General features: G+C 46.8%; 1 protein-coding gene across 1 annotated transcript; it reads left to right on the top strand.

Moving 5' to 3' along the window:
• Positions 1-3,273: 3,273 nt before the first annotated feature.
• On the top strand, positions 3,274-4,827 carry SMIM32 (small integral membrane protein 32). Its single transcript, XM_070374878.1, has one exon. It carries the CDS (start codon positions 3,825-3,827, stop codon positions 4,134-4,136), a length of 312 nt encoding a protein of 103 aa, XP_070230979.1. The 5' UTR covers positions 3,274-3,824; the 3' UTR covers positions 4,137-4,827.
• The last annotated feature ends 10,013 nt before the right edge of the window (positions 4,828-14,840 follow it).

Genomic DNA, 14,840 nt, shown 5'->3' with positions numbered 1-14,840 from the left:
TGGGAGCCACAGCTACTGAGACCGAGGGCTACAAATACTGAAGCCCAGGCGACCTAGAGCTCGTGCCCCACAATAAGAGAAGCCACTGCGGTGAGAACCCTGTACACCACAGCTAGAGGGCAGTTCCAGCTCTCTGCAACTACAGAAAAACCCGTGCAGCAATGAAGACCCAGCACAGCCAAAAATAAATAAATAAATAAAATTATTAAAATAAAACGAGTACAGACTCTAAGTCCATTAAAAAAAAAAAAAAGACTGAGTGGATGAGCACAAGCTGCCAAGTCTGAGGCTCCTTGGCGCCCAGAGCCGGCCGTGTGACCTCGGAAGGTGACACCGCTTCTCGAGGTTGCAGCCTGCTCCTTGGGGAAATGGAGGTGCTAGCATGTCTGTCGCACAGGTTGCTGTGAGGAGCAAGTGCTTGGCCTGCGGAAAGAGGAGGTCTGTGAATCACGGCTGCTAGGACTCTTCTAAATCGGAGGTGGCCCACAGTCCTGGTTCACTGAGTGGACACAGAAGCCCACTGTCCAGGTTCAAGTCCCAGCTCCTCCAATCACAGGCTGCAAGCCCGTGCATGTGTTACTTCCGCAAAATGCAATATGATGATGAAAAGCCACAGCTCTGAGGACAAATGAGCATTTCTAGAGATTTCTCTGCTCCTACTACAAGCAATGGAGCCCTGGGGACTCTCTATCCACACCAGACCCTCTTGCAGACACCCCCTGCTCTGTGCTCACTTCCTGGAGGAACACAGCACTATTTCAGAGCCAGAAATCACCTACCATAAACCCTTACTTTATAGTCCAAAACCAGGAACCTGTCCCTGCTTCTGCTGAGGCCCTCCCGACTGAGCCACAGCCTTCCCACCACTGCCTATTGTCTTACCTGACCTCAGGGGCAGAGTAGACAGGAAGCAGGGTCAGCAGGGTTAGGAATGATTCCCCAAACTCAAGAGGGAAATTCCAGGCCAAACCACAAACTGAGGCTACAAACCAAAAACATTTCGATGTTTTCCTTCATTGTATATATTTCAGACAGGCACAGTTTTTAACGAAAAATAATTTATTAATATTCAACTAAAAATAATTTTGTTATACCTTAAAAAGCAAACAAAGAACCCAGGGAGTTATTGACAGCAGGGGCTTCACCTGGATAAACCCCTCTCCGTTAATCCACACGCTGACTCTCCCCTTGGCTGACGGCAGCCCTGAGAAGGCTTGTTCAGGTTTCACATAAGGTCCCTAGGGTCCTGCTGGCCAAATAGAATGCTGTCTCAAATGGCTCAGGCCTTCAGAGAAAGGGACTCTGCCCCTCTCCTGAGTAGCCCACATCCACGGCTGCTGCACACTGTTATGTGGAGGCTTCCCTGTGCTAACATGGATAAAGCCTTGCCCCTCTCAGAGCCAGCTTTCCCATCTGGAAAATGAGAAGTTGGGCTAAGCAGAAGCCAGGCACAGCGGCTTAAGGTCCTATGCCCTGGGAGCACACTGGGCAGTGCCCCAGGACCGTAAAGGGCAGATGGGGTCATGCTGAGTCCTGCCAGGTCCCACTCCACCCCACACCACACAAAATCCCCCTCTGTGCCCAGGGAAGCACCCTACAGGCCCATCTGTGGAACTATAGGGGGGCCTCTGGAGCACTCCCGCATCTCACACAGCACGCAGTCAGACTCTCTGTAGGGTCAGGACTTCAGTCAGTCAGTCAGTCAGTTCAGTCCCTCAGTCGTGTCTGACTCCTTGCAACCCCATGAATCACAGCACGCCAGGCCTCCCTGTCCATCACCAACTCCCAGAGTTCACTCAAACTCATGTCCATCAAGTCGGTGATGCCATCTAGCCATCTCATCCTCTGTCGTCCCCTTTTCCTCCTGCCCCCAGTCCCTCCCTGCATCAGGGTCTTTCCCAATGAGTCAACTCTTCGCATAAGGTGGCCAAAATATTAGAGTTTCAGCTTCAGCATCAGTCCTTCCAATGAACACCCAGGACTGATCTCCTTTAGGATGGACTGGTTGCATCTCCTTGCAGCACTCCTGCATCTCACATAGCAAGCAGTCAGACTCTCTGTAGTGTCAGGACTCAGGCTCACAAATTTTCATGTTAGGCAAAGAGCTTGCAGAGGTGTTTCTTCTGGGCTGAGCTGGGCTTTAAGGGAATGAGCGCTGGCCAAGGGCAGCCTTGCACACCTTACTAGTCCTTGTTAATTAAGCCTGGGGGCAGGTATGAGGTGCAGTTGGGGGGAGGGGAATAATAAACTCATCTTCCCACCAGTTCCTGCAGCCAGTGCTCACCAAGCTCTCCCACGTCCTGTACCCCTTGATGGGGGAGAGAGACAGAGTTGTGCCCTTGGCTCACCCTGTAGGGGTCTCGGAGCTGGGATTCAAGTGAAAAGTGAGGTGCCCGGTGCGAAAGGGAAGGCGGCACCATCGCTCCTGACTGGTGAGGGAGTGCGTCCTTCAGAATCTTGGGGGCAAGTGCCTGCTTCCGTTCCATGCCAGACCATGACAGCCCAGGGCAGTCAGTGCTTCTGAAGAACCCAGGGGCCATGGTGGCTGGCACTGGTTCCCATTCTAATCTGGGAGGCTTGGAAAACTTCCAAAGGAGGTGAACAGTGTGGACTTCTGGAAAGAGGACACCCCCTTGGTCCTGCTGACCCCTCACCTCTGTCCTGGCCACCAAGCGTTTGCCAGGGCTGCTACAAGCAGGTGGGCCACATCTGCCTCTGGCCCTCTGTGTCTGAGCACTGCAGGCCAGGTGAGCTGAGAAGGTGAGCTCACATGTGCGCTCCACTGGGGAGGAGCGGGGCCCCAGGAAGCAGCTTCAGCTCATCTGGGAGCCCTCTGCCCTTGCGCTCAGCCTTCTGGCCCTCCCAGAACTACTCAGTCTTGGGGCTGGGAGCCAACTGGGCTGTGCCTGGAGGGAGAATGTCCATGAATGAGAAGGACGAAAGCAGGTGTCCATGCGTGGCTGAGGCTGGTCTCCGAATCGGTTTGCTGTCCATATTGTGTCCGTTTTGCTTGTCTCTGTTCATAGGTCTGTAATCTGCTCCTCGTCCATCTGTCTTTCCGTGACCCTGTGTTTTTCCTCCCTCCCTCCCTCTCTGTGTGTCCCTCCTTCCGTGAGTGATGTGAGGCCGGGCCGGGGGCAGGCGCAGCCCTGTCCTCTCTCGCTCTCATTGGTTCGCAGCCGCTCCCCGGGGACAGTCGCCACCAGTCCCGCCCCCTGCCCGGGACCGGAGCTCGCGGGGCCGCCTCGGAGCTCAGTCTCCTGCTCTCGACTGGAGCGCAGCAGCTGGAGCCAGCGGGGACAGGCTCGCCGCACACCAGGTGTCTCAGCGGGGACTCAAGGCTGCAGAACTGCTCTGAGACTCGGCAGCGGGAGGACGCGGAGGACTCCCAGACTGAGCCTTCGGTGCACTGGTGTCTGGAGGTGCAGAGCAGGAACCCCGAGCTGCGGCCGCACGCACCACTCACCTCTCTCCGCCAGCGCCGCAGCCCAGGGGTGTCCTGGAGCCCGGAGCTCACCGGAGCTGGGGTTTGAACTGAAAGGACGGCCGTAAACCCAGGTGAATGATTCAGAACCGTGGGTGGCGACGGTGACAGATCTGAAAAGTCCGGGGATCGCGGGTGCCGAGCCGTCCAGCTCGGAGCGCTGGGGTCCACCACCCCGCAGAGAGGGCAGCTGAGTGCGGTGGCAAGGAAGCAGTCCGGGACTTTGCAGTCCCGGCGGTCCCGCAGGCACCTGGCTTGCGGTCGGTCGCGCGTAGAGGAGCGGGCAGGGCGCACCATGGAAGCGAAGTGAGGCGGCCGGGGGTCGGCAGCCCCGCGGGCCATGTACGGCGACGTGTTCAACACCACGGGCGGCCCCGAGGCGGCGGTAGGCGGCGCGCTGGCGCTGGCAGCCACGGTCAAGGCGGAGGGCGCTTTGCCGCTGGAGCTGGCCACCGCGCGCGGGATGCGGGACGGTGCGGCCGCCAAGCCCGACCTGCCCACCTACCTACTGCTCTTCTTCCTGCTGCTGCTCTCCGTGGCGCTCGTCATCCTCTTTATCGGCTGCCAGCTGCGCCACTCGGCCTTCGCCGCTCTGCCCCACGACCGCTCTCTGCGGGACGCGCGCGCGCCCTGGAAGATGCGGCCGGTGTAGCCACACCGGGTCCGGGTCTCGCCACCAGCAGTAGGTATGAGCTGGGCAGGGTGCACCTGATGCCCCTGGGAACACTGCACTTTGACCCCCCCCACACCCTTCCCGCCCTCGAGCAGCACCGTGTGCATCAAGGGAGTCGGAGGCGTTAGGAGGCTGCAGAGGGTCCCCATCCTCCTGGTCGCGGGGAACTGTGCTGCTCCCCTGGTGGAGGCTTTCTTCCGTGGGCAGCGGGACCAGCCGGGGTGCCTTCCTGAAGACAGCGCATCTGCCCGGACCAGGGAGCCTTCCTCGCCGCCAGCTGACTTCCCTACTTTGCCGAAGGAGCAGGCGAGAGGAGCGTGCAGCTAGCCAAGCGCGCAGCTAGGTTCGAGCTGCCTGTCTGGACTCCTTGCCCTGTGGCCGTTTTCTTGCGGCTACTACCGCCTTTCCCACTCTTTGGCACTGGAGAGTCCCACTAGGATCCGAATGTGAACTCAGCTGGACTTAGGAATGATGGCCCTCAGAGGCTGCGTCCCTGGGGTGGGAAGTGAGGGGACGCAGAGTTTAAACGGGTGCCGCCCGGGTCCGAGGACCCAGTTTTCTTTGCCCGCACAGGGGAAGGGGAAGCTGGTCTAGAGGCACCGGGTTCCACCTGCAGCACTCTGTGGTTAGGGTGTCCTGGGTCAACAGGGGCCACATTTCTACAATAAAACCTCACCGAATTAGACCCAGTGCTGAGGATGCTCTGGTCATTGGTTGCGCCACTTGGGAAAGGGGCATAAAAGGGGATCCTGAGCAGGTTGACCTAAGCACAGCCCGCCTCCCACCTCCAAGTGGCCCAAGTCAGTTTTAACAGACATTTGCTCCTCTCCAGCTTCACCTTTCCCCAGGGTCAATCAGTTGCTTGCTCTGGCAAGTGTTTTCAGAGCCAACCTCAGAGAAGAATTGCTGCCTCATCTGCTGGGGAAATAAAAAAAAAACTCCCTGTAATAGGGCTCCATGGAGACCTTCCCTGTGGGGCAGTTCTTCCCACCAGGCATCCACTCTGTGGCTCTCAGAGGTTCTCTGGGCCTAAGCCCTTCCAGCAGTCATTTCTGGACCAGAACCACCTTGTGAAGCAGGGGCCTGAGGGTCAGGTGATGGGGGCAGCTGTTCAGTACTTCTTCCCAAAGTAGACAGGAGGCCCGCTCTGGAGAACACAGCAGGAAAGCAATGGATGAATAAGCCCAGCTTGGAGGAGCTGATTTCAAAGAACGTGGGAGGGAATAGAAAGAATTGTAATAACCTTGACCATTATTAAAGTTAACCTAATTCTAGGGAGTCTCTTTGTGGCAGCTTAAAATAGTTTCAGAAGTCACCTAGTTCATTAGGGCACTAGAGCTTAGAGAACCTTTGACTAAAAGGAGATTTGGTAGATTATTTAATCAAGTAGTTCCAAGCCATGTAGGGGTCACTCAGATTTTGAGACTCTGAAGAATGCTAAGGATGCTTGTCTGGCAAATGCATACAGGCACATAATCCTACAAACTTTTTGTGAGGGTTGTTGGACACTGAAACTTATGTAAGGATCTAAGCTGAGGCTTAGAAAAGACTTACTAGAGCTCCAGGCTTAGGCCAGAGCTCCCTACCACCACTTCTCCTCCTTCATCATTCCCAAGGAAGGATCCTTGGAAGTGCCCAAGATTCTTCCTGCTCCTATCCCATTGAAGCAGCAGAGATGAGCATCTGACAGTTCGTCTTGGGCTTGACTTCCATATTTTAGAGAGCTAACAACAACCAAGCCCTAATGGAGCTAATTCTACAATAACCTCATACAACATTTTGGTTTTTGGAAACGCAGCCAAACCTTTCTATCTTACAGTAATGGTAACTCAGCTAATCTGTGTGACCCTTGGCTATGGAGAAGACTAAATGGAATAAATGTTAAGGAGGGTATGAGAACCCTGACTGGCATAATGGAATCACACACTGCTGATATGGGAGACCCTTCGGCTTTAATCTAGGGGCTGAGGGGGTAGAAAACTAATACAGGTGCAGCATAGTATGTTCCTCCTCCACAGCTCCCCATGGATAGATCTCAAGGCAGTTTGCAGAGTGATCAGCTCTGAAGTCTGTCTGGCTTTAAATCCCAGTTCTACTGCTCACTGGCTGTGTGGCACTGCAAATTACTTAATCTGTCCTGGTCTGTTTCCTCAACTGTGAAATAGGATTATATCACCTAGCTCTACAGGGTTGAATGTCAAATGACATAACCAGTGTTAACACTAGCACTCAAGTGTTAGCTGTGTTGTAAATGAGCCTCAGGCTTGAGGCAGCGCTGCCTAAGGGAGAAGCTGACCCACAAAAAATGCCAGGGTTAGGGGCACTATCAGCTGGCTTAGAGGCTACCTGAAGTTCTTGGACCAGAATCAGTTGAAGCCAGAGTGATCCAGGAGGCTATTGGGATGTCTTAATAAAATACTGTCCCAAGGCATCAAGAAGTTAAAGCTGAAAAATGCTAAGATGGAGGCAATTTGGAAGCCATCTTTCTGATGTATCTACAGGGTTGAATAGATACTTCCAGAAGAAATGCCTAAATAATTGGACCTACTTAGAGCTGGAATCTAGAAATCAAGCAGGATCGGTAAGAGGAATTGGACTTGAGTTCTGCTTTTTGCCAGCACTGGGACCCTAAATAATTTCATACCTATCTCTAGGCTAGTGTTTGACTAGTTGGGCAGTAATGGGTCCTTTGTCATGGGGAACCTAACCCTAGATTCTCCCCTGGAAAGAATCGGGCTGAGTTCATGTCTGTCTTCTGCTGATATGCAAGCTAAGTGGACTATTATGTGGTAATTGAACATGTAGATGGTATCAGGAAGGCCGGTCTATACACACACACATCCTCCTGCCCTTTGTTCTTTCACCAAGCTCATGATGCCTTGGAGCTACGTTTGAAGAACTGGGTCTGGCAGGGTGAAAAGAGGAATGAGATTCAAGACACAGGTGTTTGGGCAGCTTTGCCACAACCAGTCACTGGGAACAGGCAAGAGGGTTGAGAACACATCTCTGATGGGGCAAAGAGGGTGGGTAGGATGGAAATTAGGGGAAGTGGTTGCAGATGTCAGGAGCTAGGGTGAAGCAGCGTAAGTCTAAGAATCTTGGAGCCAGGTAACCTGACCTTGGCCATCCACTCTATGCCACGATCATACTTCTGGATTTCTGAAAACCTGCTTCTTTATCTGTAAAATGGAGATGATAGTCGTACCTGGCTCATGGGATTTTCAACATTGTGGGAGATACTGTAGGTAAAGTGTTCAGCTCATATTTAATACGTTGTAAGTGGTCTTACGGAGAAGGCAATGGCAACACACTCCAGTACTCTTGCCTGGGAAATCTCATGGATGGAGGAGCCTGGTGGGCTGCAGTCCATGGGGTCGCGAAGAGTCAGACATGACTGAGCAACTTCACTTTCACTTTCATGCATTGGAGAAGGAAATGGCAACCCACTCCAGTGTTCTTGCCTGGAGAACCCCAGCGACGGCGGAGCCTGGTGGGCTGCTGTCTATGGGGTCGCACAGAGTCGGACACAACTGGAGCGACTTAGCAGCAGCAAGTGGTCTTAATGTGAGCTATCATTATTATTAATCAGGATGATCATTTCAGAAGTGTTTGCGACAGCAAAAATAGACACCGCTTTCCCTCATGACTAACTCTTTACCTTTCCAGGTAAGTTACACCTTCCTCCAGTTTTCTCCATCTCAGTAAACTGTGCCATCATCTGGTTGCCTAAAGTAAAATGCACACTGGTGGTCATTCCTGACCCCAAACTCTTCTTCCCATATGCAATCCATCACCTCCTAGACACCACTCTACTACATCTACTCCCCAGCCACCTCCACCAGTATCACCTGAATTCAAAGTCCAGCCTTCACTTGCCTCTCTCCAATCAATGCACACATCTGATCCCAGTATCTGCCTCCAGCCCCAGCTTCCACCCCAATAGTTTCTCCCTGTTCTCAGTATTTTTTAAAAACTCTTAACATTGGCTTCCAAGATGCAGCCTCCTCTGGCCCCCATCAACCTCTCCAGCCTCAATTCTTCACTTCGCTTGTACTCCATGCTTGAGACATAGTGGCCTTTCGACCCTTAGGGCCTGTCTGCCTAAGGTGTTTGATTCCCTTCCCTCATCCAACTAATAACGCCTTCCTATTCTTCAGGTCTCAATACCTCTTCCTCAAAATGGATATGCCTGAGTTCTCAGAGAAGATCAGCTATCAGTTATATTCATTCACAGCCCCTGATCAGCTCCCTTATCAGAGCTATTAAATAACTTTAATTCGTGGACTAAATTCTCTCCTCCTACTAACATATAAGCTGCATGTCAGGGACAACATCTGCCTGCTCATGGCTGCTTTCCCAATGCCCAGCACAATGTTAAGCACAAAACAGACACTGAGTAAGTATTTGTTGAACGGAATATAATGGAAAGACAGAGCTAGAGATTAAGGTAAATTTGCCTGTAGGTTCTTCATCCGAACACTTCACCTTTGATTTTCTGCCGTAAACTAAACTTGTATTAGATGAAATATTGAGTTGAACTCTCCTTATTGATCGGTTCTCCAAGTGGCCCATTTCCTGGAGGTGATAATCCACAAAGTTGTTAGCAACTGACATTTCTTGTCTCCATCTGTGTAACACCTCAGTTATTATTGCAGCTCCTGCAGAGACTAAAGAACATGCAATTTAAGTTTGTACCTTTAGCTATTTCTGCTTGAATTACTCCTTCTTCTGCAGGGAATCTGAGATCTTTACCATATCATTCATATGATTTCTGAATTGCCTTGACTAAGAATGAACTAAATCACAACAAATCACTACCCCTGACTCCCTCACCTCTTCTCGGACTTTGATCAAAGATTTCCTTCTTAATGAGATCTTCTCTGGTTTCTGGATCAAAACCATCAGCCACCTTCCTCCTCCCACCCCTGACATTTCTTATCTTCCTTTCCTACTCTTTCTCCTTAGAACTTACCACTATCCTATATTTATCTCATTATGTGTCTGTATCAACCACAATGAAGATGCTTGAGAGAATGTATTTTTACTTAGTTTGTCCTCAGCCTGACATCTAATAGACCCTCAAATATTAGTGGAACAAATGAACAATCTTGATACTTCTCAGGACCAGAGAAAATCCAGGTATTCAGAAAAACAAGAGCAGAGTCTAAAGTTCCTGATTCTCCATTTCTGCCCCTCCTGTACCCTCTAAAGCTGATCAAACAACCCTATCTAGATAGAGACTGAAACCACTAAACTATATTATAGTTTTGCTTTCTGTGAGGACAGGAATGACTCCTTGTGACAGCTCTGCTGCTTAGCATAGAGCCTGACTTGCAGTGAGCACAAAATAAAGGTTTGGTGAGACTAAGTGAAGGAGCAAGTAAGGATTAAGCAGGTTACAGCCTGCACTGTTACAACAAAGAATGCTCCCCATATCCATCCAATGTCTTTTTCACATAACCTTCCAAGAGTAGCACAGTTCTGTCACCCTCAGCCCTTGGCTCTCGTGTCCACTTTGATATGGCCCCTCTAGTTCCTACCATCCTATCTATCTTCTAGCCACAGGGAAGGGGGGAAAGGGCCAGAGTGTTCCTCTGTGGAGCATTATGCCAATATGACACGTAGGATTTCTGCTCGTATCCTAATGGTCAGAACTTAGCTGCATGACCAGCTACAGCTGAAAGGGAGCTGGGGAACATGGTAAGCAGCTGGACAGAGGTGTTCAATGATTAAGGAGAGAGAAAATGGGTATGGTAAACTCCTAGCAGTTTATTAAACAGACAGTGAAAAGGAAAGCACCTTTCTTTTCATGGGAAGATCCCCTTTGCAGGCTTGCGTTTATACTGGTTTATAACGAGTTTGTGTTTGCATTCATTACCTTCACCTTGACTGCCATCATTAATTTGGCCTAAACAAATTCTGTAAAATTCACAGAATGTTATGTAAAGAGAAGACAATCAAGGACCATTTACTATTAATCTTAACTAATGTTTGCATAGTGCTTCAAACCCTCCTCTGCTTTTTTTCCCCCTCCAGAATCACACATGCACTCTCCTCGGCAAAATTAATCTTCTATTCTGAAGCACAAACACACATCACTATGTTCTGTCTCTCAAAGGCCCTGCTTAGGGTGGCCCACCTGAAAGCAATTACAGGCCTGACCTTCAGGTACAACAGTTAGGGGCGATATTACAGACTCTAAACCAGGGCACTAAAATCAAACTACAGGGTTCTTAACACTGCCACCCTATAAAATTATGAACCAAAAAGTATACTTTTCTTGTTGTTTTCTCTTGTCAAATGCATCAAGAAAACTGTGCCCTTTCAATTCTCTGGGAAAATATTAAATGTCAACATGTTAAAGCCCCAAGTAGACTGTTAATTTTGTAGGTTCTCTAAGCAACAATCCAGGAACCTGGTAACTTTGGGGCAAAGGTCCAAAAGCTCAAAGAACACATATGAGTGTTCTTAGTTGAGCTTCCCCCTTTCTTCTCCTATGAGGTATGTAATAAAGAGCTCTAATGAAGTTCTGAGCTCCAGTCCCTTCAATTAAGTGCTGTCTTATTATATAATTTAAAGCTAAATTCTAGTATTAAAAAAATGACATCTGGTTTCAGTACTATCATTCATTCAGCAAATATTCGAGTGCTTATATCAAAAACTGTCCTGGCAGTGGGAACGCATGTCTGGCCGTAGCTTACATTCCCATGAGATGACACAGTCTATAAATAGGGTAAGAAAATAAAACATGTAGGATGTTAGATGGTGATGAATACGATGGAGAATGAAAAAAGATTTTTTTCTTTCTCATCTTACAAAGTTTTATTTTCCTTCTTGAAAGCATTCCCAGATTAATCCCAACTGGCTTTTTCTGTCACTTCAGCAGTCTCATTAAAATATCTGGAGAGTTAAGCTTGCTGTAATACGTTTTAGAAAGCTCTGCCATTCAACAAAATAAGAGATAGCTCAGAGGACAATGCTCTCTTGGGGATACAGAATTCAAGAAAAACTTCGGAGCCAAATCAGTTTCCCTGAGAACTCTTTCCAAAAAGGAGCTAGAGTGTCACCCACAATCAACTAATCTGTCAAAGAAAAGGAAAGGATTGATGTAGAATGAATACCTGAATAGGCTGCAAGGATACACGAACAGATGTTTAGTGGTTCACTACTGGTTTAGGATTTTTAGTTCATACTTTTCTGTACTGTTGAAACCCTCAGCATTTATCTCAAAGTATTATTTAAATGAAATAGCAGGTGATAGGAAAAGGGTAAAAGATTAAGAAAAAGTGTAAGAAGGCTTTCAAAATCCATCCCAAAAAAAAAAAAAAAAACTGCCTCAGGAAACACCTCTCATGGGAAGTATACACACATCCCTTTGGAACAATATGGATAATAATCTTAACCACCAACCTAAATCCTCCGTCCACTCCCATGCAATTTTAAGATGGAGATGATTAAGTCAGTTGCTAAAAACTCTTCTTTGTATTTTCCCTATAGCCACATACCCTTTAAAACACAACCACAAAAAGTGATTTAGATAAAAAGAACACAATTTTAACAAGTCAGTTTAATAAAGATAGGCTTACAAATTTAACAACAAAAAACAGTAATATTTAAAATGTTAAATGGTGGGAAGTTACTTTCTCAAAGCCCACTGATCACCTTCTTATAAATATTTGTAAAATATGAATTGCATCAAAACTGCTGTAATATAGCATTAGTCCTTGAGTCTAGTGTCTAAAAGAAAATTGAAGTAGATGTCACAACTGATCCCTCTGTCACCTGAACTATTTTCGCTATGGCAATTTGAAAACTAATTATCTTAAATCTGAGAGATGCCAGCACCTCTATTTTTTGCCAGAACAAGTGTTTTCAAAATATGCTTCTAAAACAGCCACTGAAGTTGCTAATAAATACCTTACTAATGCCTTACACTTAAAATTTTAAAAAAGAAGAAATTGATTTGCAGATATGGATTCTTTTGATGAAGCCTTTTCTCTAAAGAGAATAATAAGAGCTTTTATATTTATTCCCTTGATTAAAATATTTAGTTTGGGCTTTTCTAGTGGGGACACATGGATTTTCACTGTCCCTTTCTAATTAGAATGAATTTCTATTTCTTGTATACACAACACAGAAGGTGGTTAAAAAGTAGGCACTTGGTGGGGATGACAAAACTAATCTGTGATTCTGAATTTCTTTTCAAAGAAGAAAATTAAGGAAAAAGAAAAGGCTAATTCACAAAGTGGGAAATCAGGATGAATCTGTCAGACTGTCCAAAACACTTCTTCAAGTAAAGAGAAAAGACATATTTTTCATTTTCACCAAGAACTTTATTGAACGACATATTCAGTTTTGTTCCACTATATTCTGCCATTTTTCAGGCAACTTTGTAATTCCATCTTCCCAAAACTTTTTATCTTTTTGAACAAAGAACTGTTCCAGGTGCCTTTTACAGTCTTCTAAGAAATGGAAATTTTTTCCATTGAGAAAATTTTGTAAAGACTAAAATAATGGAAATCTGAAGGTTCAACGTCTGGTGAATATGGCAGATAGATCAGAACTTGCTGACCAAGCTGTACAGTTTTTGCCTGGTCATCCTAGAAACATGTGGTCTTGTGTTATCCTCATGGAAGAGTATGTGTTTTCTTTTTTACTTAATCTGGATGCTTTTCAGGAGTGCTGCTTTCAATTGGTCTAACTGGGAACAGTATTTGTTGGAATGAATCATTTGGTTTTCTGGAAGAAGTTCATAGTAGAGGACTCCCTTTCAATCCCACATATACACATCACCTTCTATAGGTGAAGACCATCCTTTGGTGTGGTTGGTGGTGGTTCCTTTCACTTGCCCCACAATCTCTTCCATTTCACATAACTGTACAGTATCCACTTTTCATGGCCCATCACAAATTGTTTTAAAAATGAAACATTTTCCTTACATTTAAGTAGAGAATTGCCATGCAGAAACAAAGTCAAGATGGTTTTGTTTTTTTGGTTTTTTTCGTTTATGTGGAACCCAAACAGCAAAGTGATTAACATAACCAAGCTGGTACAAATGATTTTCAATGCTTGACTGGGATATTTTGAGTATGTTGGCTATTTCCCAGGTGGTATAACACTGCCTGGTCTCAACTAATGTCTCAATTTGATCTCTATCAACTCCAACTGGTCTACTCGACTATGGAGCAACATCCAGCAAGAAATCTCTAGCACGAAATTTCACAAACCACTTTTAAGAAGTGCAATCAGTCACAGTACCTTCTCCATACACTGCACAAATCTTTTTTTTTTGCGTTTCAGTTGCATTTTCAAGTTACCTTTCTTGAAACAAGAAAGCATAATTCACCGAAAACATTGCTTTTTCCCCCTCCATTTTCAATATTAAAATAACTACACAAAAACTTCAGCATCCCTGGTAGCTCAGCTGGTAAAGAATCCGCCTGCAAAGTGGGAGACCTGGGTTTGATCCCTGGGTTGGGAAGATCACTTGGAGAAGGGAAAGGCTACCTGCTGCTGCTGCTAAGTTGCTTCAGTCATGTCCGTCTCTATGCGACCCCATAGACGGCAGCCCACCAGGCTCCCCTGTCCCTGGGATTCTCCAGGCAAGAACACTGGAGTGGGTTGCCATTTCCTTCTCCAATGCATGAAAGTGAAGTCGCTCAGTCGTGTCTGACTCTTAGCGATCCCATGGACTGCAGCCTACCAGGCTCCTCCATCCATGGGATTTTCCAGGCAAGAGTACTGGAGTGGGGTGCCATTGCCTTCTCCGGGAAGGCTACCTACTCCCGTATTATTCTGGCCTGAAGAATTCCATGGACTGTGTATACTCCATGGGGTCACGAAGAGTCAGACACGACAGAGCAACTTTCACTTCACACAAAATCTTACCAATTTTGGTAAGTTTTTTAAAATGCATGCTGATATGACAATTTTCACAATACAATCTAACAAAACTGTTTTGAATGACGTTAAAGAGAGGCACTACTAGAGACATCTACAGAATAAAACCAAATGAATTTTTTGGCCTAATACTAAGGTCAAGTAGCACCAGAAATAATTCCTCTGATTCAAAGAAGTAGCAGAAATTTAAGAGACGATGATGATGACGATGATAACAATAAAAGTGTAGTTGTGTGGCAGGCACGGTTTTAAGCACTTGTATTATTTTACTTAATCTTCCTACAAATAGACATTTACTTTACAGATCAGGAAACTGAGGCACAGAGTGGTTAAGCAACTTGCCTAAGCGCACAGAGTTAAAAAAGCTCTGAGGCCCAGGGCTCAAATGCAGGCAGGCGGACTCCAAAGCTAAAAGCTATTCTCTCTCTCAATCATCTGGTCAAGACCTTTAATTTTAGATAGGGCTAGAGAAGGGAAATTAGTGGTTAAACTAAAAAACTCCAGACTCTAGATTCAAATCCCTTTTCAAAACAAAACAAAACTAAACTAACAAAGAAAAACACATCAACTCTCTTATAAACAGAATAAAACATACTGATTACTCTGAGCAAACCTCAAGCTGGCTGGAAAGGTTTGTATATTCATTTTCTACCACTAGTGCACAAACAGATAACACAGCTGGTCACAGAAACTGATAATCTCCTTGTTTTTAAGACTCTACTCAATGAAACATGTTCAATCAAAAAAGAAGAGCCCCCCAAACAAACAAAAAAACACATTAAG

The sequence above is a fragment of the Bos mutus genome, chromosome 7 (assembly GCF_027580195.1).
Source record: "Bos mutus isolate GX-2022 chromosome 7, NWIPB_WYAK_1.1, whole genome shotgun sequence".
In the NCBI taxonomy this organism is placed as follows: domain Eukaryota; kingdom Metazoa; phylum Chordata; class Mammalia; order Artiodactyla; family Bovidae; genus Bos; species Bos mutus.
This window is presented reverse-complemented; position numbering and strand designations above follow the sequence as displayed.